The 24,202-nt window shown below is 35.6% G+C and overlaps 7 protein-coding genes across 7 annotated transcripts; 3 read left to right on the forward strand and 4 right to left on the reverse strand.

The window, feature by feature from the left end:
- The first annotated feature begins 1,962 nt into the window (after positions 1–1,962).
- Positions 1,963–3,101, forward strand: Tsp_08437 (hypothetical protein). The gene is made up of 3 exons (XM_003375397.1): positions 1,963–1,974; positions 2,169–2,323; positions 2,921–3,101. Exons 1-3 carry the CDS (start codon positions 1,963–1,965, stop codon positions 3,099–3,101), a joined length of 348 nt encoding a protein of 115 aa, XP_003375445.1.
- A 1,311-nt stretch (positions 3,102–4,412) lies between these two features.
- Positions 4,413–5,704, reverse strand: Tsp_08438 (conserved hypothetical protein). The gene is made up of 3 exons (XM_003375398.1): positions 5,647–5,704; positions 4,764–4,846; positions 4,413–4,616 (listed from the first exon to the last, which is right to left on the reverse strand). Exons 1-3 carry the CDS (start codon positions 5,702–5,704, stop codon positions 4,413–4,415), a joined length of 345 nt encoding a protein of 114 aa, XP_003375446.1.
- A 722-nt stretch (positions 5,705–6,426) lies between these two features.
- Positions 6,427–7,570, forward strand: Tsp_08439 (conserved hypothetical protein). The gene is made up of 6 exons (XM_003375399.1): positions 6,427–6,676; positions 6,768–6,901; positions 6,965–7,060; positions 7,151–7,276; positions 7,326–7,415; positions 7,472–7,570. The coding sequence occupies exons 1-6, from the start codon at positions 6,427–6,429 to the stop codon at positions 7,568–7,570; spliced, it is 795 nt and encodes a 264-aa protein (XP_003375447.1).
- Positions 7,571–7,992: 422 nt separating this feature from the next.
- Positions 7,993–9,254, reverse strand: Tsp_08440 (hypothetical protein). The gene is made up of 4 exons (XM_003375400.1): positions 9,122–9,254; positions 8,918–9,087; positions 8,678–8,882; positions 7,993–8,642 (listed from the first exon to the last, which is right to left on the reverse strand). Exons 1-4 carry the CDS (start codon positions 9,252–9,254, stop codon positions 7,993–7,995), a joined length of 1,158 nt encoding a protein of 385 aa, XP_003375448.1.
- Positions 9,255–9,432: 178 nt separating this feature from the next.
- Tsp_08441 (hypothetical protein) lies at positions 9,433–10,430 on the reverse strand. The gene is given in 3 exon segments (XM_003375401.1): positions 9,433–9,594; positions 9,612–9,723; positions 10,252–10,430. The coding sequence occupies 3 exon segments, from the start codon at positions 10,428–10,430 to the stop codon at positions 9,433–9,435; spliced, it is 453 nt and encodes a 150-aa protein (XP_003375449.1).
- Positions 10,431–11,011: 581 nt separating this feature from the next.
- Positions 11,012–15,254, forward strand: Tsp_08442 (putative glycerophosphodiester phosphodiesterase 5). Its single transcript, XM_003375402.1, has 15 exons — positions 11,012–11,129; positions 11,970–12,093; positions 12,173–12,533; positions 12,619–12,681; positions 12,740–12,850; positions 12,914–13,079; positions 13,141–13,270; positions 13,339–13,393; positions 13,458–13,655; positions 13,754–13,927; positions 14,251–14,384; positions 14,458–14,599; positions 14,687–14,831; positions 14,901–14,986; positions 15,195–15,254. Exons 1-15 carry the CDS (start codon positions 11,012–11,014, stop codon positions 15,252–15,254), a joined length of 2,067 nt encoding a protein of 688 aa, XP_003375450.1.
- A 2,780-nt stretch (positions 15,255–18,034) lies between these two features.
- Positions 18,035–22,656, reverse strand: Tsp_08443 (putative kinase domain protein). Its single transcript, XM_003375403.1, has 9 exons — positions 22,574–22,656; positions 21,879–22,110; positions 21,161–21,308; positions 20,588–21,091; positions 19,718–20,517; positions 19,400–19,659; positions 19,062–19,296; positions 18,804–18,997; positions 18,035–18,224 (listed from the first exon to the last, which is right to left on the reverse strand). Exons 1-9 carry the CDS (start codon positions 22,654–22,656, stop codon positions 18,035–18,037), a joined length of 2,646 nt encoding a protein of 881 aa, XP_003375451.1.
- Positions 22,657–24,202: the final 1,546 nt, after the last annotated feature.

Here is a 24,202-nt window from a genome sequence, read left to right on the forward strand (position 1 = left end):
AATGGTGAGCCCAGCGTGAGCGAAAAGAGAAAATCAAAACAAATCCCTCGAAAAAGAAAAAGTGAGGACAAATTTGAAAACATTACGGTAGATTGACTGACTGTGGTAAAATTTGAAAAAACAAAAAAATTTTTTTTTCATTTTGCTTCGTTTTGTTTTTGAAAATAAATATTATCAAAAATTATGATTAATTAATTTTTGAAAATTTTTTTTTTGAAATTCTATAAAATAAGAAGAATCCAACTCGTTTGAAAGGACCGGCTCGGTTTGGGGAAGTGTTAAATCACTGACTATTTGCATCAAATCGGAACAATTCACTTTTTGTACAATAAATTAACAGTGCAGTGGCGTGGCCTCGACAAACAGGCGCGTTCCATTTCTTGTGACAAAAATTAACAGCACCATCTTCTTCTTTGGTAAAATATATACCACCCTATCTATGCATAAGCTGGAAAAAATGGGCAAAATGGCATCAATGTCTCCACCACCCTCGAGTCTTTTAAAAAAAAGTAAATATTTAAATTTTCAATCATTTTCCACCACACCTAGTTGAGGAAATTTTGCAAACAATTACAACATCGAGGAACACTATCATATCAACGACACGCAGATATATTCCTTGGACAAAAAGTTTATTTCAATTTAAAAAAATTATTAAAATTTTCATAATAATTTTCTAACATTTCAACATTTTGAAACAAGTCAGTCTGGTTTTGAAATGTACATTTTGTACAACATAAATACAGTAATAAAATTCAGCATTAAAAGTCAGCAGAAGAAGAATAACAACTTGAATCGGAATAAATAAAAACAAATAAAAAAATATAATAAATATGTAAATGGTTTTGTTAATTTTTTGAAGAAATTTATAAAAAACAAAAAATTGGTTCACCGTGATCACATCGATTGGAATGATTGGAAAATTTCAACACAAAAAAAGCAACAACTAAGTTTACCTGAAGTATGACGATAAAATTCCAGTTTACACTTTGGAAATAATTTGTTTAAAAAAGTAAATAAATAAATAAACATTGCCGATTTTTCGTTCAGTTAATCTGCTCATGCGCGAGATCGAAGTTTTGTTTCGACAATGGAATGGAAAAATTTTAAATTTTAATGTACAGAAATTTTCGAACTTTGAAACATAGACGTTTGAAAACTACACCATCTTTTTTTTTCAAAGTTAATCTTAATTATAAAAATTTCAAAGGTTAATCACCTTTAAATCATGAAAAAATGCAGGTCTGCTTTTTCTTTTTTGGATCAAAATTTGAAAAATGTTGGAAGAAGCATTTGATAAATTTAAATACACAAAAGTGAAAAAAAATATTTGAAAAATTGTCGACGTTTGAAATGTTGCAAAAATTCACCCACTGAATTTGCATTATTTTCGCAGAAAAATATTTCTTTCACGTTCCGCCGTCCCTCTACCTAGCAAGTGATGAACAGATTTTTGCAAAAAGAAAAACACTACAACAGAAGTGATTGTTTCAAAATATGGCATACTGTAAACTGAGGATAATTTGCATTCGTTTGAACTTTGAAATTATTTTTATTACCAAAAGAACTACAAATAAAGGAGAATTTTCTTGTCAGACAAATTACTCATTTTAATGCCTACTTCAAAATATCGATTCAATTCAAATTGATAAAGTATGTCTTCTTTCAATATGCTTATCACTGCATGTAGAATTCAATTTCACAATTTCATTTTGTTAAAATCATATATTAATACGGACAAAAAAAAACATCATTATTGCATCTCTCTGTCTTCGGCAACAACAACGACGCTTAATCAAGGTAAAAATTTACAAATGAAATCTGACCAATTTTGTTTTTCTTTACAATTCACCATGAACAGCGCACAGAAAATATTTTATTAATATTAATTTATTATCACAAGCCTCCACCTGAAGTCATTCGATTTCAATAATAAATTCGTTTATGAAAAAAAAATTTGAAATGGTTAGTAAAGTAATTTTTCGATCGATGGGAAGTGAAACAAATTTAAATTTAAATTCAAATGAAAACGTATCAACTGTAAGAAATAATATTGAAAATTCCGACTGCATTTATTGGAAAAAAGCGCTACAGTAATGTTAAAAGTATGTTTCTTTTCTGTTCTGTTTATTTATTTATGTATTTATTTATTAAATTTCAAACTTTAGACGCTTCGGTCGCTTTTATCTAGAGCTGATCGATTAAAAGCCGATCAACAGCAAGTGAATTTTATTACAATGCAGTCAAAAAAGAGCAATCGCTTGCTTCTATATCGAATTGATAAAGCGAATTCATTTACAATTTGCTCATTCAAATCCAACAGGTTTGCATCTTTTGCGTGTTAAAAATTACGCAAATGTTCAAGTGGCAATTTTTCTCACACACACGCACACACGCGTACGAATGCATGTACAAAAAAAAGACATGCACACAAAGCATAATTAATCTTCTTATATTCAAAATTTAAACACTTCTCAAATGCTAAACAAAACATATCAAAGAGAAAAAATGAAATTATTTTTTTTATTTAATAATTATAAAATGAAACTGATACGAGTGGGTGTGATTTTTTTTGAGGGGAAAAGGCTTTTCGCTCGTTGGAAAGCAAAAATCAAAGAATCAATTCAAACGCATCCTACTGCACATGCAAAATGTGGAAAAAGAGTCGAACTCGAAAAAAAATTAAAATATATTTTAAAAAGCAACAAAATTAATGGCAAACTCCAACGTGCGATGTCGCTTACAGTCGATTGCCTGTCTGTCGGCTTAAATGTAAATCCAATAAAGCTGCTGCTGAACAAAAATGGAGACAAATTATTCATTTTACATTTTTACAATAAGCATCAATTTAATTTAATGCGGTTTTGGTGAAAAAATTTTTCACAAATTTTCATCATATTTTTCAAATAAACAAATTCAGCTTACCAACTACACAGAATACAAAAATTATCAATGGAAAATTATTTTTAAAATATCCGTACAAAAATAGCTCATCAATCAGTGCAGTTGATGCGGTGATGTGGAAACGCTCGACGCGATGGAAGACAGTCAAAAATGAAATTGAAAAAAAACCGCAGCATCGAATTCATCGATTCAACTGACAACTAGAAATGTGGAAAAATATTTCATATTATAAAAAGTAAATTTTCTCTTTAATATTTTCTTCAGAAAAAAATATATATTTGTAAAAATTAAAAAAAAATTTCACCAAACGAGGCAACAAATTTTCCTTTTTTCATAACAATGTCACACGTTCTAGACGGTGAAGAAATTTACATATTTCACAAACGTTTCTTTGTTATTTATAATCGATTCCAAAATTCGCTTTGATTTATTTATTTTTCAATACAGCAGAACATGACGTTGTAGATGATTTTTTGTTTTTTGAAAAATTTCCATACTCCATACATAAATTAACAACATCATACAGTATGCCCACATTTCCGAAGAAGGACAGTGAAAGATTAGATGTATAGAAAAAAAAACGAGAAAGACGGGGAAAAAGTGAGTTACGTCGAAGAGGATGACGTCATGTCTGGCGCGTGAGCGCGCGCCTCCGGCGCCGGCGCCGGCGCTTGGGCGCCGACAAAATGCGAAAAATGGTGAATAAGGGATGGAGGGAGGGGAATTTTTAGTCTGAGAAAAGAAATTCAACGAGAAAATGAGGAAAAATGTGGCAGATGAGAAAATAATGGTGAAAAATCACTTCGGTTTCGTATTATGAAGCTGAACGGATTAGACCGGCCGGCGCTGGTCGATTATCCACGACGATTTATCTCACCAATATTGGCTGTGTTGAAATTGATCAATTTGACGAGAGTTGACTGATTTCATTTTTCACCACCACCACAAGCTGATATAACAACGATTCCATCAAAAATAAAAACCCCACCCCACCCCACTCATCCGACTTTCTCATCTTCATACCCACTTGCGTTCCGCAAGTTGAGAATTCGGTTTTTGTTGTTTTCATAAAATTTACATTTTAAAATAATAAACTGGTCGATACGAACAACCAAACTGAACAAAACGTGCTACAAGTTGTCGATAAGTTAATGCAATTAAATGATATCGAATTGAAAGCATCATTTGCTAAATTCTTAATTATCTTCAAGTCTAGACGTCAAATGAAATCAAATACGAATCACACGCACACACAAATAAAAGGTAAAGAAAAAAAAATAAATTTCATGCAACGGGCAATTTGCATTGTTCGCATGGAGCGAAATTATTGATAAACTCAACGACAGCGCATTTCCTACATAAAACTGACAAAAATGGTAACATTGAATTTCCACCAAATAAAATTGTCAAAAATACACCTAACCGTCACGAAATACTGTAGCTTCGCGCCAAATAACTTCTATTTTTAAATCTTCTGATTGTGTATTTTATTTATTTATTTTTGACAATCATGGTCCAGTAAAGTAAAGGAATAAATTCAACAATACTAAGAATGGGATTTTCTGATTCGAATTATCAACTGATCTATCTGTTGGACAGTTTGTATTCAATTTCAGACAACTGTCCGAGTAAGATTCCATCTCATCCCAGAAAATATACATCTTTCCACAATGATCAATCAAAATAAAATATATTGCTCCATTTTTTACATTCTTGAACATCGATTAATGATCGAAATGCAAAAAAAATATTCGAAGAATGGCAAAATCAAAATTTTCGCAAAAAAATTCAATAAAACAAAACAACTTCAGTTTTACAATGCAATCGACATGATAGAATAATTATTGACTTTCACTTACCAGAAATGAGAAGCATAAAATGCAAATAACTCGTGCTGGGATTTTGATATTAGTCTTTTTGATTCGTTCGCTTTGACGTACGTCTGAAAAATGCCGCAACGAAAAAAAAATCCAACTGATACTAAAGCAACATGTTGAATTTTGAAAAAAGTTTAACTGAATTTCCTTTGAATTATTTTTTCTTCGATAATCATCATCTCTAGCTAATTATTAAAAATATGATGTTGTTAAAAAAATTGTGTTACACTTTAGAATTTTTTGAAATATAAGAAACTGATGAAAGGAGAACGAGAAAGTGAGTGAGTGAGTGAGTGAGTGAGTGATTGAGTGAGAAAAAAGCAAAATTCTTTGTCTAGCCTTAACTGACATTCATCAATTAAATTAAATTTCAGAACCTAAAAAATGAAGAATCAATATTTCGTAATGCAACGTTATTTGATCTTGAAAAATTGGATTTTCAGTCTAAATAAATTCACTTCTTATGCATGAGTGACAAATATGCTTTCCATTAACATCACACAAAGATGGAATACCTAAAAGGATGAATGAAACTTGCTTACTAATGAACTAATTCATCTTTTTTTTTAATTTATGGTTCAATCTTTTGTACTGGTTAATTGCTTTTATTTCCTAAACAATCAAATTACGTTCTTCATTATTGTTTATTTTATTTTTTATTTCTACGGTTGTCATCATTCTCATAATTTTACAACATAATCAGTGATTTCAATGGATTAACGAAAAAAAATTCACACATAGAATATGAAATTTAAAACAGTGAAATTTTCCATAGTTAACTGCCCTCTAAGAAAAGATTAATTGCACACATTTTAGTGGTATCGAATGAAATTTGAATTTTTAACTATTGATTCAACAAAACTACTTTTTGTATTATTATTGCAGTCAAATTGACGGCATGTTTTGTGGCAATACACATTCATTTTGAATACATATCAACTGAATTAACTTGAAAGACATGTTGAAACTATCTTCAACGTAATTTGTAACACTTGGTTGATGAATTTCAAAATATACTTTTTTGTAATAACATTTCACATTTTTTATAAACAAAATAAAATAAACAATAATAATAAACAAATAAAAATACAGAACAATTCAAAATTATAAAAATATAAAATACATTGAACAAAGTATTAATTACAGGTAATTAACAGAGCAAAGATAAACATGCTTTTGTCAAATAAATCAAAGAATAGTATAACTAAACAAACAAACAGCTAATTTTCTTTTTTATAAAATTTAGTGAAAATTTGCAGTCATTATTTAATGCACTATTTATTATTATTTTTCAACCTCATGCACTGCATTACTTGCACCATGTCATGAAATTTCAAAATACGGCAATTACAAATAATGCCTACTTTTCAGTATTACTATCTAAATGTAGACTATCTTACAACTGTAAATTATATCAAACTGTAACATTCAAAGAATGATTCATTAGATTTTGTAATATTAAAATTCAAAAAATTTTTTAAATATTTGAAATTAAAAAATTTTGCAAATAAAATTAATACTTGCTTTTTAATTTAATTATGGTAATTGATGTTATTAATCATCATAATTGTATTGGAATAGTATTGTAAATTACTTTTTGTTTAACAGTTGAGGGATAAAAGCTGTGCTAATGTCTGTTTCTGGAATGTCATCTTTGCTGGTGCGGTTATCGCCAAAGTATGCGCGAATGATCAGCAACAGTGCTTTTTTGAAAGGTGCTACTTACATTCCGGATAAAGTTCTCCAAGAAATGCCTGCTGGTTTCAAAGAAAATCCTGAACGAGATGTTGTGAATTTTCCCCATCCAGTAAGGCTTATGTATCCGCCGAAGACCAGACTCGGATTTATTCCAGATTCTTGGTTCAATGCACTGTATGACATTACTGGAGTTACTGGTGAGTTTTCATTTCATTTTTATGTAAAAGTGGGGCGTGTTTGCATTCATTATGATTTATTTGTTTTTATATTTATTACGTCTATTTTTAGGGCCATACTTTCTTACTGGTGGTCTTGTATTGTTCATTCTACAAAAAGAATTGTTGGGTGCATCGCATGAAATGGTCGTTTTATTTGTTAGAATTGCATTTTTTGTATTTGTTGGTCGAAAATTTGGTTCACTGGTAATTTTTCATAATTTGTCCAAGTATTTTAATTAAGTAAACAAATAAGTGTAAAAATTTTAGGTAGCTCGATGGGCAGAAGCTGGTCTTGTCGAAGAAGAAGAAAAAGAACAACAGTTTCTCAAAAATCGTTTACAAACTCTAAATTCTTCAGTGGCGGTAATTTTTATTTTATAACATTTTGATTGATTTATTGTTTTTTTGACAGTTGTGAGCAGATCATTATCTTTGGTAGTTTTTAATTTATAGGAATGCACTAAAAAAATTGAAAGTTATAAAGCTTTGGTGCCTATGATATACGAAGCCAAAAGAGAAAACATTGCTTTGCAAATTGAAGCTGATTATCGTCAGCGTCTGGCAGTGGCGCATAGAAATGTAATTTAATATTTGTTTATACAGAAAAATATATGCTGTTATGTTGAAGGTGAAACAACGTTTGGATTATATGGCCGAATCGGCTGCATTGAAGCGTAAATACCAGCGAAAAAACATGCTCGATTGGGTTGTGAATGAGGTGCGAATTTTTTTTCTTATTTTAATTTTTCTCACTTTTAAATAATTTTTTTACAGGTTAAGAAAAGTATTACTGCTCAACAAGAGAAGGCAATGATGACGCAGTGCATTGACCGGCTGAAAGAATTATCACAGCGAAAAAATTTAGTATTCTGAAAAATCCAAGTGATAATTCTATCGACAAGAGCTTTTTAGATTATTTTCTTTGAAAATTTAGTAAAAAAAGAGAAATTTTGCTTTTACAAACCCAATAAAACAGTACGATTTGGTTAATTATAATAAATTTGTAAAATAGCAATTTAAATTTTATGATGCAGAACCAGTGTTCAATAATTATATTATGCGATAAATTAAATATTAAAAATGAACCGTACATTGCTGAATTGGATATTATTTATTTACCATCGTGTATTTTGTTCTGTCATTTATCGTAATACATTTTGTGTTGAACCTGCGCATCATTAACACTGTAATCGATTGCATCGTACTGGTTGCCATTGTGCGTGCGTGTGTGCATGAGTGAAGTGAACTTTTCGCTTTGGTACGTCTATTGTATTTTCGACTCGTTTATTGAACCTTCAGTGATTGAGTGTTGAATTTCGAATTGGCAGTGTATTTTCCGGTCGATCATTGGGCTGTTCATTGATCAGTTGGTGTGATGTTGAATTTCCGCAAGCTTCTTTGCAAGCCCCAAGTGGACGATTGGTCGCCGTTGGCGAAGTTCTTTTTCGCCGACGAAGCTTTGAACAGTGTGGCACATGAGTTGGATTCGTTCGACAATCGTCGTTTTCCCGACCGTTGCCAGCAGTTGGTGTGCAAATTGCGCGGCTGCCAGGATCGTCTGCTTCGCATTGTCGAAGAGATGCTGTGCGAGCTGTTTCCAGAAGAGCACATGCGAGCGCCTCGTGATTATCGTGTGAAATTTCCCGATGACGTGCTGCACGACAGTTTTCCCGGTCAGTTGTGGTTCGCCGCCGAATGTCTAGCCGCCGGTTCGAGCATTGTGGACCGGGATTTCGAAAGCGACGCCATTCGACCGTTGGCCAAGGCGCTTTCCAGGCACATTGACGATATGCGGGAAATTTTGAAATCGCAAAGTTTGAAAAATCCGGCCGTCTATCCGGAAAAGGTGAGACGGTCGTTGCACGTTTTTGACCATTTGTTTGCCGAATTTGAATTGAACTACGTGTCGACCATGGTACCGGTGAAGTCGGCCCGTGAATACGAACTACAGTTGGAATTGGTGGTGCTGTTTTCGGAAACCCTGCTCAGGGCCAAAGCTCGTGGCTACATCACCGACGAGCAGATTGAAACTTGCGATCCGACGATCATGTTTTCCCTTCCCAGACTGGCAATTGTTTGCGGTTTGGCAATTTATCCGGACGGTCCGTTGGATTTGAACAGGGCGGTGGAGTCGACGTGCGAAATGTTGCAGCCGTTCAGGGCGTTGTTCAAGAAAATTCGTCTTCTTTTGAATGGATTGAACGAAGACGAATTGTCCACGTTGGAAATAAAATTGAGCAGCTCTTCTGGTGGGGATGAATTGAATGATGATGATGACGATGACGACGACGATGTGGAATTGTATTCGGATTTTATTCGAAAAAGGAAAGATTGCAAAGAAGACCCTGACCAGCGCTGTGGTCCATCTGCTCCGGAGAATGTGGCAACGACTTCAAACAGTGAAGCCGTCGTAGCCAAGACGACCGACTGGCGTCGAGCTTATCGCTCGCCCAAAGATATTATCCATCGTTTGTTCGTTTGTATTGCCGGTATTGCCGACCAATGGCAGAGCACTTATCCGTCGGATTTGCGTACCGTATTGAAAATGGTCTTCCATCCCGAAGAAGAAGAAGAAGAGAACAGTTCAATATACGAAGAAGTGGGCAGGGTGGCGACGACAGGCGGAAATGAAGAAGAGACGGGCGTGGACGTGGCGGCCGAACCGAAATTCGGCGTCCCTTGGGTTCCGGACGAAGAATGCGACGGATGCAGTATGTGCGAGATGAAATTTTCCTTCATCCGTCGACGACATCATTGTCGTTGTTGTGGGAAAATATTCTGCGGCCGTTGCACGTCCAACACGCTTCCACTTCCCGCTTTGGGTTACGCGAAAGCTGTGCGCGTATGCGATCGTTGTTTCGACCAGCAGCTGGCCTGCGTCGACGATTCCTTGTCAGCTTGAACTATATCCTACTGTAGTCAAAGTACCACCACCACCAGCAGCAGCTTTATACAACCAAGTAATACAATTACAATTATTGGTCATCTTAATTTCCTCAAATATTTTCTTCCCAAATTTCGTATGCCTTTATTGATTTTTTTTTGTTTTTATTTTTATGTAAAAATTTTTTTTTAATTCACCGTCACTTCAACACTGCCAGTTTTGTTCTGTTTACGTCACCGACCGCAAAATGCCCTTGTTTACCTGATGAAAGTGCAGAATCAACTTGAGAGAGAGAGAGCAGCACATGATTTTGACGAATGAATGTTCCACTTCGTGTTGCTGTCGTCTGTTTTCAAACGTCTTTGATCTACTTTAATTTACTTATTTTTCTCCACTTTTCGGTCAAAGACTGGACCAAAAACTTTTCTCTCCAGTGCCTGTTTTATATTATGATAACAAACGTGTTTTTATTTTCCCTCTTTTTTTTGAAATTTTATATTTTATTTAAAAAAATTATATTTTGTGTTCCATATTGAAAAGAAAAAGATTATTTATTTATTTTATCTCAACTGGTTTGTGAAAACAGAATTTCACTTTCACTTTCACTGAAAATGAGTCGCGAAATTTAAAATTATTACAATTTAAAAAATAAAAATAAATAAATTTATACATGTCGTTTAAATTGAATGGCAAAACGTTCTCCACTACTATGTGTTGTTGTTTACATTCTGTGCGAACAATTTCAACATGCCAACTAATATAAGCAAGCGTTTTCGACTTTTCACTACTGCTGATTCGCTCGCCCAAACATGCTTCGACACGAATTCCAATAAATTTAAATGAGTGCATTATTATTACTATTATTATTCATATTCACGCTTGTTTATTCATAGGCAAATTTCCGTCCGACGAGTTTATTATTTCTTTTTTTTTTAATAATAATTTCGATTCATTCATATTGAGATGGTATCGTGGGGAAATTAGAATTTTTTAATTTTATTGAAATTGGCGTGGTTTTCTTGAATTTTTCCTCGAACGTGTTGCTGTTCTTTTTTCAATTGCATTTTTGTAACATGAAAAGTGAAGGAAATAACCACCTATCGATCACGTGTGCCGGTAACTGAAAGTAGGTCATTGCAATTAAATCGTATTATTTTGTCAAATTTTCCATTTTGATTTATAATATTGTTTTTTTTTCTTGATTATCACTTCACGGTGAATTGGTTTATTGAAAATCAAATTTTTTTTTCCCTAATAACAACAACAACAATGATAATTTTGCAGTTTGTGGAAAATTTATATTGTTATACTTGATAAAATATATTGACGATTGAAACAAATAATAACAGTTTCAGGTTATTCGTTCAGATTTATTTGAACATCTTTTGGCGTTCAATTTCAACGTTCAACAAAAATTTATACATATATACATGATTTTAAAAAAAACCGTAAACAATCACCACAACTACCGTAACCTTGGTTGCGCAAGCTTCAACGTTGTTCCAGGGCTTTGCTGCGGTGAATCGATTCGAGTTGCGTCACGCTGGCGTATTTTTTTCGAAACTAATTCTTTTCAAATTTCCAATAATTGAAATTGTTGTTTTCAGGTACGAAATTTGCATTTCTTTATTGTTTATCAAATTGCTTCGAGCGATAATTTAATTAGTGCATTGTTTAATTCAATTGAACCTAAAGCAGTTTCTTCTTCTTCTTTTCATCAATGCCGATAGCATTCAGTTGCTTTTATTAAAGCATATAAAAATTATGAAATAATTTTATTTAAAAAAAAAGCATTTTCTTCAAAACATTAAAATAATTTTTTGTTGTTTTCGTTTACCTATTTTTATAATTTTGACATAGCGATTAAATAACCTGTCTTGGTCATCGTTAATTTGTAAAAGTGGGCGTTTACTTTAAGTCGAAATTTAACACAACATTATTCACAAATATTTTTAAAGAATAATTTTGAAATATTTCTCTTTTATGTATATTCGTAATGCATTCGTTATGAAATTTAATTTAAATATTTATATTTTAAAAAATCATTTGTATAAAAAAATAGTGAGAAAATGAAATTTTTCCTTTTGAGAATACTGAGTGAAGTGAACATTAATTAGCCTTTGTTTTAAAATGTTCACGAAATTGAACGGTGAATTGTTGAAAATAATTTTATATAGGTTATATTTTATAAAGAAAAGTAATAAATTATTATATCAAACGAGAACTGTCGTTTGATGAAAATTCAGTTCAGACATTTGAAAAATTGAGAAATGGAAATATGTTACAGTGTTTGGTATAGCTGCTTTTCAGGTACAAATTCATTTGTGGGATATTGAATTTTGAAAGTTCCATTTTATTCTACAAATATGTCCATAAAGGAAGTTGAAGTTACGTTCATCTTAACATCAGCATTTGCTGGATTTGAATCGGCCTTCATATCGGGCAGTCATGATCTACTGGGCAAGTGGAATCCGAGTGCTGGCTTGCCCATGGTAAAAGACACGATTGAAGAGTGAGCATTTTATAATTGTCATTTAATTTTTAAATTTCTCCTTCCATTTGAAGTTTTATATTTGAATTAAATTTTTTAGAAATAAATGGTATATTCAAATAATGTTGCCAGTCGGTGAAAAGATACAGTATCGGTTTTTCTCGGCAATTTCTGAGCCGCGTACATCGCTGGCAAATCCACGCCACTTTATTACCCATTACGAAGGGTCTTCGCATCCACGTGAAATATTCCTTTCAGATGAGTCTGAAACTAGAATTATTTTATGCGAATTTGGCGAATTTGAAAAGCAAGCATTTGAGAATAGTGGTTGGCTGACTTGCCAGAATGAAGTGCTTTTGACAATCGACGCTTCTATGGTACGTTTTATGCATCCGCAAAAATTGCATCATGTTCATCTGAAAGTTGGCGCATTTCGCACCATGTCGTCGTACGATCCTCAGGTTAACTTAGCTTAGCTTAGCTTGCCTGTATTATGCAAGTTTTAATTAATTTTTTTCTATATTTGCATTATTATTATTTGTGCAGTTCAGTGTTGAAGAAAATACTTACGATGATTTTCAAGAATCTTGTTGGCCCTCCTGGTATTCTGTAAGTTCGTATTGTGTATTTTAATTTTCATTATTTGTAGTTGTTGTTTATGTTTTAGCACTTTAAAAGTCACGATTGTGCATTTAAAGAAAATCGCAACGAAATGTTGTCCATTACCCCTCGTGATATTTGGATTTTCAAAGCACAATTTTTTACTACTGATGAAAGTGTACAAGCGAGAAAATAAGTTGCTTTTTGAAAATAATATTTGAAAAAAATTTTTTTTTTCAAGATATTCAAAGTGGAATTTTTTTCAATTTCGGATGAGGAAGGTGATTCACCAGTTGTTGAACAAATTGGTACGGCGATCGTGCTCACGTCCGCATTGCAGAATTATCGAGGTTCGATAAAATTGCCCATTTGTGATGTGAAAAACAAAGTGGTTGGCAGTTTTGTTGGTTTGTTTTTAGCGTTGGTTTTTCGGGTTTTTAGTTTTATATTTTTTAAATTTATTTTCAGCTGAATTGTTGATCATTAAACCAATCACAGATATAAAGCAGACTTTGGAGTGTGGCTTTACTGAAGTCAAGAAAAAACATAACCGAACTATGAACATTGGACACAGAGGAGTTGGTCAATCTTGTGCAAAGTACGGTCGATGTGTATTGTGTAATTATGCTTAATTAATTATCCGTACGTTTCTTGTGTAATTTTAAGGCCCTGTACCCTGCCCGAGAATACTATAGCTTCTTTCAAAGCTGCGACTCTCAGTGTAATTTAATTATTGTCTATTTTAACAAACAAACAAACAAAAATGTATTTTTCGCTTTTCTCAGGGAGCAGATTTTGTTGAATTTGACGTTCAAATGACTAAAGATTGGTTGCCAGTAGTTTATCATGATTTTTTTGTCAAAATTTGGGCGAGAAAACGTCCGTCGAATCGTACTTTAAATTTAAACGACCACGACGATTTCAGTGTGCAAACAATTGCTGTCAGTGATTTAACAAAGGACGAATTGGACATGCTAATGATGGTAATTTTTTTTTCATTTCTGTATCTTGTACAATTCTAATTTATTATTAATTAATTAATTTATTTATTTATTTTTGTTTATCATTCATTATTATTTAGGTGGATGAGCAAAAGTTTGCCAACAGATCCGATGTTCAGGGAAATTTGATCAAAGACAGTGAAGTGGATGCGGAATTGTTACCATTTCCGTTGCTCATTCAAGTGCTTCAACACCAGTCGCTCCCCAGTTGTGTCGGCTTCATGATTGAAGTTAAATATCCACAAAAATTGAAGGTATGCATTATGCATTATTTTCATCTGTCAAATTTTTTTTCGAATTTCATTATTGTATCTGTTGAAAAGATGAATTTTAAAAGTATATATTTTTTTATGCAGTTGTATACTTTTTAATTAGTATTTTGTACAATAATTGAGAGCGTTTTAATTTGTCTGTACACAAAGGGAAAGGAAAATTTGAGACTTGATTGAAACTGGGCTTGATTTTTCAATTATTATTACTATTCAGATTATACGTCAGTAAGCTGCTTATCTAATTACAATCTTATTTGTTGTTATTGTTGTGATTGATGATGATATTTTTTTGAATTGTTTTCCAGTGTGGCTGTAGTGAATTGTACGAAAATTACACGGAACGTAATGCTTATGTTGATGTGATTGTAACTGACGTGTTGAAAAATGCTCACCAGAGGAAGATAATTTTCTCCTCTTTCGATCCCGACGTATGTCTCATGTAAGTTCCAAAGATTGAGATGAACTTTGTTGGATTTTAATATTGAATTTTGTTCTCTTTCGCTTCTGATCAGGCTTAAAATAAAGCAGAATCGTTATCCTGTTCTATTTCTCACCCAAGGTGACAATAGCCGCTACGAAATCTACGAAGATTGGCGCACATGGTCCTCAGATACAGCCGTAAAATTTGCCTTCGTCCACGATCTTGCTGTAAGTGTTTGTTTTTTTTCCTCTTTTTGTTAATATTATTTTTCATTTTTCAATGTGGAATTTGAATATGTTCTATAACTTTATTTTGTCCAGGGTGTCGCTTTTCACAGTGAAGAACTGTTGTCCAATATTGCACCGTATCGTCGTGCTTTAAAGTTGAATTTGGCAACATTTGTCTGGGGCGACGATCTTGACGAATCGCGACATCGCGAATATTTTCGTAATTTGCATTTCGACGGTTTGATTTACGATAGGTATTTTGGAAAAATTTTAATTTTAATTATTTTAATTTATACTTATATTTTAGAATTGATTGTCATGGCGCTCTTTGAACGATTCAGGAGAGAAATTGGTTTTGCATGCTTGTTGTACGTTGATCAAATTGTTCACAACGTATGCAATTTTGTTATTTTTCTGTTCACTCAATTGATGATGATTATTTGCAGATGTCTGATTGGTGATTGGTTTTTTTTGAAAGAAATTGTGTTTTTCTTTTCATGGTGTTGGGTTTGTAGTTTTTTATATCAATCTGATTTCAGGATGATTTTTTTGAGATGATAATAAATTATACATATATATATATATACTGTAAATTTTTCAGATATTTTGCGTCGTCATTTGCGAGAGCATGCAAATTGAAAAATCAAATTTCACCAATTAACCACAGTGTAATTTCATTGATGCATCTCTCTATGCATCGTTGAGGTAAAAAGAAGAGCAAAATAGAGAGAAAGAGAAAGAGAAAAAGGTAGTGCATTTTATTATTCAAACGGTGTCGGATATCTGAAAATTGGGCAGGTAGTGCTGAGTGATGATGATCAAGGTGATTGTTCCATTGTGCAAATGGATCTCTTGGTCCGCGATCAGCGGACAAAGTGTCCACCAGCTGCCATTCTGTTTCGGCGTGCCGGTGCACAGGTTGTTGTTGTCGACAGATGTGGTGTCAATTTTCGGGTTGTGGGCCCTTTGTCGGTTCTGCTCAATGGGGCGTAGTTTGATTCGGTCGACGATTAGCCATGCTTGGTCAAAGATTTAAGGATCGGGTCGACGACTTGGTCGGGTCGCACATCTGCGCTTTGAGCTAAGCCGACCGCGTCTCTTCTTCTTAAACTTAGCTTAGCATTTGCAAACACCGCTGCGGTTAATCTGATCAGCATTAGTGTTTTAGTTTGGTATGTTTGTTCCATTTGACCGGAGAGCTAGCTGATTAATCAACTTTGTGATGGCTTTCAACTCAAGCTTAATTTTCTTCTTCTCCTTCTTCTTCTTATTCTTGTAAATTTCATTTTCAATTTTGCATATTGAAAGTGAAAATCAATACCATCACTCCATTATTATTATTATTGTTGTTATTGCTATTATCTTTTGCTTCAAATCCCGCTGGATTTGAATTTCACTCTTTGCAATAGTAAAAGTAAGGTGGTTCGAGCTTGGTAAAAGCTTCGATAACGGTCTGCCCGGATAGCAGGATGCAATACTTTGCTTAATCAAGTGGAATTTTGAAAGCTGACGTTGACGAACCGTAACAATCCATTAGCAACAAAACAGACCGTCGTCGTCAGTCAATCAATCACCAGGGCATGCTGATCACGTCTCAGATTGAAATAAATCATCGATCCATTCTAAGCTAGCATTGTAAAATTGACCCCAGTGCTTGGTCAACTGGGGACATATGGACAGTCTACGGCGGTCTGACGTAAAACGGTTGGTTCCTGGCTTGAACTCTTGCGTGAGCGGAAATGGTCACTACTGGTCACTATGGATCAAGCGTCCTGTCGATCAGCGACCTTTGTCAACGATCGAATTTCACCCATCAACCCCCATGAGAAATGAATGATCAGGAAAAATCACATCATCATCATACTCTCTATTTCTCTTATCAACCTCTTCACAACTGTAACTTCTTTTTCTGCACAGAATATTATTTATCCATATTATTATTTTCCATACAACATCATAAATAAGCATGTGGGGTGTGAAATGTTCATCTCCTTTGAAATATAATCTCAGCACTTATTATTATTCTTATCATCATATTAACAAATTATGTTTCAAATTTCTTTTTTTTTAAATTAAAATTTCAACTCATCATAATAATATAAACAACAATAATGTATTAATTTGGTATTCCAAAAATCTGTGTGAATTGCTATTTAATTGGCCATTGTTTGTAATTAGGGTAGCTTTGTTTTGCCTGAAGTGTGACAGATTTTTGAGTGCTTCTTTGTAGACGATCAATTTTGCATAGAAATTTCATTTTAAATATTATTTCGTTTGAATTGATTATGAAATTATAAAAAAAGATTTCATTTAATCCATTTTTTGCAACAACAACTGTTAAACTAGTTACAATTTATGTTAGTTATGTTTTTAATGCTACAATACTGAGTTAATATTGATAATGAGTGACAATATTGATTTCAAAAATTATTGTTGCATCTTGTCGCTCGCTGTGTTGAAGTAGTAGAAATTTCAATTTGCCAGTTTCAAGTTGTCAAGTTATCTTCTTATGTAGCTGCTTAATGTGCATTGTGAGACACTTCAATTTTCTGTTTGACCACTTGCCGGTTGCTAACCATAACGACATTTGTCCATGCTGTGGCAGCTTTCAGACCAGCCAGACTTGCCCAATGTCAATACAAGCATACCGGAAGATTTGTAGCAAGTGGGGCATTTTATCCGTCGGGTCAACAATGTCCAAGCTGGTCGGCAAACAGGCTAGCTGGTGTCGTTGCATGTGCAAAAGTGTCAGCGGCACTTTCCCCACGCTTGGATACAATTGATGGAAAAAAGCATCTCTGCTGACCTGTAACAGAACTGGACTTTTGGACTAGAATATAGCAAGTTGTGAAAATAAAAAAACTACCACCAGCAACAGCAACGCTGAGCTTATCAATTAGCAGTCAGTCAGCATTGTAATGCAGACGATCAGTCTATACATGGGTGGAAAAGACCGTGACCGATTTGATCACTGTTGAATGATCAAAAGGGTGATGATCATCACTGTTGATTGACCTGTTCTGTCACTGTCATTGGGGGGGGTTATTATTATTTTTTTTGTCTTTTCAAGCTTTCTGTACATGTCAGCTACTGGACAAGCTTTTTTGATTTTGTGATATCCCCCTTTCTCCCTTCGTTCAGATTTTGTCGGCAACTTTCAGAGGGGTAAAAATGTACACACACACATTAGCAGTTCAAAGAATTGGACATTTATCATTTCTGTTATTTGAAATTTAAGTTCATCCAAAACTTTTCAATGATGATGAAATTCTTTGGTGATATTAGTGTGCGTTGTTGTTTTTTTTAAAAGAAAATTTAAAATATCCATGAAGTTAATAAGCAAGAGAGAGCGAGAGAAGCTTTGTTTCTAATTCTGTTTACGCTTAGATTCTCAGATGTGTGTGTGTGTTGTGTATGAGCAGTTAGTTGGCTAGTTGGTTATTAGCGGCAAACTAGGCCTGATGCCAGGTGCTTCGACGTGGCGCCATTTGTCTGAAGACAACGCGGCTGCCACTTGCGGTTTTCATTTTCAAGCATTGGATAGCTGAAGCAGGTGACGCTTGTAGACATGCGGGAACCGGTGCAGTGCCAGTCAGCCGCTAACGGCATCGTGTGTGTAGGTGTTGGCAGGCTGTAAGAATAACAACAAATGAATGTCATCGGTCTGGCGCCACGATTGCCCGCAGATAGCGCCAGTCTGTCGCCAATTAATTGGCTAATCGACGCTTACTGTCGTCTTGTGAGAGAAGGGGAAAAAAGGTTGGCTTTTCGTTAATCGGTTGACAATAATTGGCGACCTGCTATTGCTAATTGCCAATTATTAAACGGCTTTCTTTCATTTTATCGCAGCAGTGCGCGCATGGTGCCGGTTTCAAATTTAACATTTTCTTTTTATCATAAATTGATTTTCATCACATCTACACTATCACAATTAATACTAATAGATTGTGTAATTTCAAAATGGGAGCAAAACTTGGTTTTTATTTTTTTTATTTCTGCAAACAGTAACAACATGCACATGAATACTTTCATACATACCCACATTGTGTAATTTCATTTCTTATATAACAGAAAGAAAGGAAGCAAGGAAATAAATGATTGACTGACTGACTGAGAGATTGATCAACAGCAATTGAAAAATGAAACAATATTGTTAAAGCTCGGCCTGCGAAAGTCATCTTTGTTCCAACATGTGCACATTAAATCGTACAATTCCGACGGACAACGGTCTGCTGGTGGTCGATCAAGCTTCACCAACAAGCTGTCGTTGTAATAAATATATTGCAAATTTTCAATCACTTGTTGATCGTTCAGTTTGGCGAACGGTTGTTCACGGGCGAGTGTATAAATTTCCCAAAGAGTTACACCGTACGCCCATACGTCGGTTTTTGAGCTGAACTTTCCCTGAATATGAAAAGCATGTAAATTTTGAGAATATTTTATTTGCAATTTTTATTATTCAATTTACCAGCAGAACACATTCCCAAGCCATCCAACGAATCGGTAGCACAAATCGACCTTCGATACGATAATAGTCGGATTGGTAAAGCGAACGAGCCATGCCGAAGTCGGCAATTTTGATCGTCAAATCTTGTCCGAGAAGACAATTTCTGGTGGCCAAATCTCTGTGGACCAAATTCAACGATTCCAAATATTGCATTCCATTTGCAATTTGACGTGCAAATCGAAGCAACTGTTCACCACTGCAAAGAAAAGAAAAAAAACGTAGCTGTGCACATTAAAAATGGACTGACTGATCGGATTATTAATTATTATTTTCTCGTTCTTCCAACGCCGGCCTCATACCTCAGTTGAGTAGCGTTATGATTTCTGAGATATTGGTTCAGATCACCGTTTTCCATGTGCTCGAAAACGAGCAAGCACTGGTCTTGTTCAGCAATGACACCGAGCAGTTGGACAATGTTGACGTGGTTCAGTTTGGTCAGCAAGTGTAATTCTCGTTCGAAATCCCTCCACTGGTTGACGTCGGCATTGGAATTTCTTCGAGTTTTCACAGCCACTCGTTTCCAACTGCCGTCGTTGTTGTGCAGCCGACACAGGTGAACCTGAACAACAGACAAATTGGTCAATTGGTAATGGAAATTTTTCTTCAATTCCACTTACTTCACCGAATTCACCTTCGCCTAATTTTTCTTGCAATTCCAGCGCCCCACGTTGGAACATTGCACAACGCAGACCACCTCCACTTGTGGCCGCGTTGAAGAAATCTACAAACGACGTCGGTCGTCTGTCTTGACTCTCCACCGGCTCACTGGTATTACCACCAGCAGCAGCGATGGTGGTGGTATTAGCGGATGTTGTGTGCTCGTCGTCGTTCGTCACGTCAGAGCTGGCATAATAGAGTGAATAGGCGAGTCGGTGTTTGTCGGAATCGAAAACAGCTTGTCGGCATGGCGCATTGTTGCCATTGCGACGGCGTTGTGCCGTACCCTGAGGCTCTGGCAACAGCGGTGCTGTTTGGTTGGAATTGATATCCGGATCTGCGTATTCGCTGTAATAGTAGGTGTCTTCTTCTTCGTCGTCCTCTTCGGACAAAGGGGACCGTTTCGAATTATTATTCAACGGTCCGTTGACAGCGTACTGGACGCTCGTCTTGCCTGCCGTGATTCCCGACTTGAGATCTTTGGCCGACAATTGTTCCGGTCTGCTCAGAGCCCCGTAAGCGTAGAATGGTATCAGCGTGGGCGGAGGCGTGGTTTTCGCCTGACGTCTGCTCGAGCGGACCACGAACACGGCCAAGCCGACGGCGCCGGTCGCCACGACCACCAAAAGCACACCGAGCGACAAGGCGACGTATTCGGTTGGAATGACATCGTAGGTGAGAATTGCGACAGAAGACGAGGAACGTTTTGTAGACGGCGGTGATTTGTTCTGCTTTGGACCGGAGAAGATTTTGGCCGGTGCTGTGAATAGAAAGATAGAATTTAGCTAATGGGAGAGGAAAAAAAACCCACGAATGCTTGCTTTGCTTACTCGAATCGAATTCGATTTCACTGATCAACAGCCATTCGGCGGCGAAGAAAAGACGAATGTGCAAAATTTTCGCTGTCTGATGTTGTACAGGTATCACGATCCAACGAACACCTCTGCCGGAAGAGATTTCTCCACTGGGACTGTATTCCAATGGTTGGTGGTGTTCATGTTCTTGATCTTGGACAAAGAACAGTTGAGCGGCAGAGAATATGGCTACGGATTTTCGGTTGAAATGAGCACAGTGCAATTGGACAGAAGTGAAATTTCTCAGTTCGTTGAAAATGAATTTTATATCCAGCCAATGTCCGGTGAGTGACCGTCTCCAGCCGACCCATCGGAATGCTGATTCGGTGAATGGTTCAGTGCCGACTTGTCGGTCGTGCAGTTGACCAAGACCGCCAACTAGGGTACCGTTGGCCAGTTGCTCACCGTCGTACGATTCGTCAGCCAGATTGCGATCAGCACCTACATATCCTTGAGGCATTCTGTACTCAACAACTCGATCTACAAATGTAGTATTATTTATTCACGTTAACCAAGTGGTGTGGAGGAAGGATGGCTTTGTTTTCTTACCTGTGAAACTGCATCCGTACAATTCGAATCGAATGCACACTGTTCGTGTGTGTTCCGACCAAGGAATGATGCGCAATTTCGAGGCGACAAATGGGCTGTCGATTTCTCGTTTGACAGCGCTCGATGTATCATTGTTCCCTTGCAACACCTACAAATGGAAATTATATATTCTTTTGTCTTTTCAAGGGAACTGAATTGAATTGATTTAAAAGCAATTGACAAAAAGAAGGCAATTTGTTTCCTTTTATATTGTATAAATTGTTGAGATGAGTGTAATTGGAATGCACAGAAAATCTGTTATGTACATCGATAGCATCGGGAATGAAAATTCATTTTCCAATTTTAAAGAGGATGAATGTGAAAATTAGTTGCAATGCTGATCTCTGGAGAAATAATTGTTTCTGGAAAAGAAGGCAGGCAAGAAGCGATGAATTTGTTCGAGCGAGACGGAATGCAAAATGTTTGTAAAACAGTAGGGCGATTTTGAATTATGATAAGCAATGGACAGCCAAGCCGGATTCGCTAGTTATAATCGGTTTAACGATGGAAATTAATCGTCCTGTCAACTGATGACAAGCAGTTTTACGTGAAATCAGTGTCATCGTGGTTGTGTTCAACAACACCAATGTCCAAGGACAAGTTTGTCGTTTGGAGATTTGATTAATAAGCGAAAAGGAGAAAATTTTTTAATTGAAACAGGCTGTGTAAAAATTGTTACCTCTTGACCATGTTGGTTTCGATAGCGATACCAGCCGTGCATGCCTGGTCGCCAATATTCTACACTGTAGCCAGTGGTGAATTCTTGTCCCAAACCGTCACCGTATCGACCCTGCGTTTCAATCGCCGTAACAATGCGTGCCGCTCCCAGGTCCACCTGGATCCACTCGTGCACGTCCGGTCGAATTTGTCTTCTGGGACACCATGCACCACCAAGCTGTTCAGTACGGATTCTGTAAAAATGGGGAAAATGTATATTTTTTTTTGTACAAGCGTCGTTGGTGTGAAGTGGTCGAAAATGATAGCTAGTCAAGGAAGAAGCCTGCAAATAAGAGGAGGAGGAGGAGGGTCAATTTTATTTTTCGGCACCTCAGCCTTGCTGACCACCTGCTGGTCAGTTGAACGAAGACGCCCAATTTGGGCTGGACAATTGCTGACCCGATTGCCGTCTAGCACCTGAGCTTATGCGATTGTACGTCAAGCCACTTGAGCGATAAAGAAAGAAAATGAATGGAAAAGATGAAAAATTAATAAGTAGCGCCACGTTGCAATTTTATTGTCTCAATCTGAGTGGTAAGTTGATTCATTTTTCAGTTTATTTACTGTCGTTCAATTATTGCTCTAATGGCGGGGTAGGCTCTAGTGGGAAATTGGGCGAGGGGAAAAAATTCATCCTATTCGAACTGAAAAGCTTACCGCGCATTTTGAGGACCGACGCTGCTTTCGTCAAAGCTACTGCTAGCTGTCAAAGCTTCATCGGCTATTTCTCGAGATTCCATTCCAAGTGGCAAATGGCAGTCATCTTCACGAATGAATGAAAAAAGAAATATTTTAAATTAAACATTTCAAATATTTTTATATGAAAAGAGAAAAAAAATTAATAGAATTCACTGCATGCTTACCGAAATCGACCACACTTGATTTGACCACTTTTATGAACAACAACAACAGCAACGTCAGAAATAGAAATACGTTTTTATCGAAGCTGTTCATTTTTATTGATGAACTGTTTTTTTTTGTTTTCTTCAAATAAAGCTGAAGTATATAAATAATTTATGACAGAAAAATGACAAACTGCTGCTTGCTGGTCAACGGTTCGACAAACGGGAGGAAGATTGTTCCAGTCAGGTGAGGACGGTTCGTGCCTGGGCTGCCAGTTCCACTTCGCGCCAATCATCATCAGCCGCTGTTGCTGATTCGTCAGTTTGATAAGCGTGCGTGAAAATGGCCGTGAAAATATATCGGAACCGCTAAACGCAGCGGTCAACATGGCGCCACGTCGCCCGCATCGCAGATCGCTAATCGACCGTTGCTCACTTCACAGATCATCATGCTTATCGCTTGGTCAGACTGACCGGTGCATGGGGTGGGACTTTATGGCGCCGTGGCGAAAAAACTGAACATGAACTGAACACCAACTACCGATGGCCAATCAAATTGAACAATTGACCAAAAGCGGGAAATTGTTCATTCACTTGTATTTTTTTTGTTTTTTGGAAACATCCAATTTTAATTTTTAAATTTCAAACTAATCAAACGTCCAGGCTTGAGAAAAATCTCGCCAGATGGATTATTAATTTTTTTGCAACAACACGGGATAAAAATAGCCACCTAATGCTGTTGAGTTGAGCAATACGTGGGCGAAGCTGCTTATTGTTCTTCAATTTTTTTTCATTTCTTTTTTCTTTGTTCAACAATCGAAAAGCCCCTATTTTCCACTTTTGAATTGCGACTTCCTCTGCGAGTTCAATGCAACCCTTTTTGTTTGCGAACGTTGCAATTTTAACATTTAATTATTAAATATTTTTTTAATTTCATTTTTCAATTCTGATTTCAATTCAAAAATGACATGTATTTTGTTTCATTTTATTTCATTTGTAACAATTATTTTCTTTTCTTTTCTTCATATTTATCTATTTATTTAATCTTAAATTAATTGTAAACTAGAACTGAAATCAGATTGATAGTTTTTGTGTAGTTTTTAGCATTTGATTTGATCAGTTGTTGGTTGCACTGATCTGATATGAGAACAGTAGTAGTTCTAGTAGTAAACTTTTTGCTTTTATTCATCGGCTTGTGTGTGCTAAAAGTAGTTCTATTCTTCATTGATTAGTGTTGTAGAAAATTTTATAAATTTAAATGACAGCTTCTGCTATGTTAAATTTTTGGTTACAATTAGAGAAACAGTATGTGAAGCTTTAAATATGCAAGTCCACATCAGCGTCCGTGTCTGGTCGAGCGACTGAAAAGCAATTTTTTTTACTTCTCTGTTCTTTGTTTGATTTTTAAAAATTAAGTGTTGTACAATTTTTCAAAAGAGCAGCA

The sequence above is a fragment of the Trichinella spiralis genome (assembly GCF_000181795.1).
Source record: "Trichinella spiralis strain ISS 195 chromosome Unknown Scfld5, whole genome shotgun sequence".
Classification (NCBI taxonomy): domain Eukaryota; kingdom Metazoa; phylum Nematoda; class Enoplea; order Trichinellida; family Trichinellidae; genus Trichinella; species Trichinella spiralis.

Bases quoted from the DNA above. Each gene is read 5' to 3' on its own strand.
- Tsp_08437 (XM_003375397.1), top strand. The intron at 2,324-2,920 runs GTTTGCATCTTT...AAACAAATTCAG, and splicing joins TGCTCATTCAAATCCAACAG to CTTACCAACTACACAGAATA.
- Tsp_08438 (XM_003375398.1), bottom strand. From the start codon at position 5,704: ATGAATGTGTATTGCCACAAAACATGCCGTCAATTTGACTGCAATAAT. The intron at 4,847-5,646 runs GTAGTTTTGTTG...GGCATTTTTCAG, and splicing joins CTGCAATAATAATACAAAAA to ACGTACGTCAAAGCGAACGA. The intron at 4,617-4,763 runs GTAAGTGAAAGT...TCGATGTTCAAG, and splicing joins TTTTATGCTTCTCATTTCTG to AATGTAAAAAATGGAGCAAT.
- Tsp_08439 (XM_003375399.1), top strand. From the start codon at position 6,427: ATGTCATCTTTGCTGGTGCGGTTATCGCCAAAGTATGCGCGAATGATC. The intron at 6,902-6,964 runs GTAATTTTTCAT...TAAAAATTTTAG, and splicing joins GTCGAAAATTTGGTTCACTG to GTAGCTCGATGGGCAGAAGC. The intron at 7,416-7,471 runs GTGCGAATTTTT...ATTTTTTTACAG, and splicing joins TCGATTGGGTTGTGAATGAG to GTTAAGAAAAGTATTACTGC.
- Tsp_08440 (XM_003375400.1), bottom strand. From the start codon at position 9,254: ATGGAAGACCATTTTCAATACGGTACGCAAATCCGACGGATAAGTGCT. The intron at 9,088-9,121 runs GTCGTCTTGGCT...CACTGTTTGAAG, and splicing joins GATAAGCTCGACGCCAGTCG to TCGTTGCCACATTCTCCGGA. The intron at 8,883-8,917 runs GTGGACAATTCG...TCCATTCAAAAG, and splicing joins TGCTCAATTTTATTTCCAAC to AAGACGAATTTTCTTGAACA.
- Tsp_08441 (XM_003375401.1), bottom strand. From the start codon at position 10,430: ATGCACTCATTTAAATTTATTGGAATTCGTGTCGAAGCATGTTTGGGC. The intron at 9,724-10,251 runs GTATAAATTTAT...AAATCAATAAAG, and splicing joins CCATTCAATTTAAACGACAT to GCATACGAAATTTGGGAAGA.
- Tsp_08442 (XM_003375402.1), top strand. From the start codon at position 11,012: ATGATTTTAAAAAAAACCGTAAACAATCACCACAACTACCGTAACCTT. The intron at 11,130-11,969 runs GTATTTTTTTCG...AGGAAGTTGAAG, and splicing joins TCGAGTTGCGTCACGCTGGC to TTACGTTCATCTTAACATCA. The intron at 14,832-14,900 runs GTTTGATTTACG...CTTATATTTTAG, and splicing joins TCGTAATTTGCATTTCGACG to AATTGATTGTCATGGCGCTC.
- Tsp_08443 (XM_003375403.1), bottom strand. From the start codon at position 22,656: ATGGAATCTCGAGAAATAGCCGATGAAGCTTTGACAGCTAGCAGTAGC. The intron at 21,092-21,160 runs GTAAGAAAACAA...CTACATTTGTAG, and splicing joins GTACGGATGCAGTTTCACAG to ATCGAGTTGTTGAGTACAGA. The intron at 18,225-18,803 runs GTACGATTTAAT...TTATTCTTACAG, and splicing joins GACCGTTGTCCGTCGGAATT to CCTGCCAACACCTACACACA.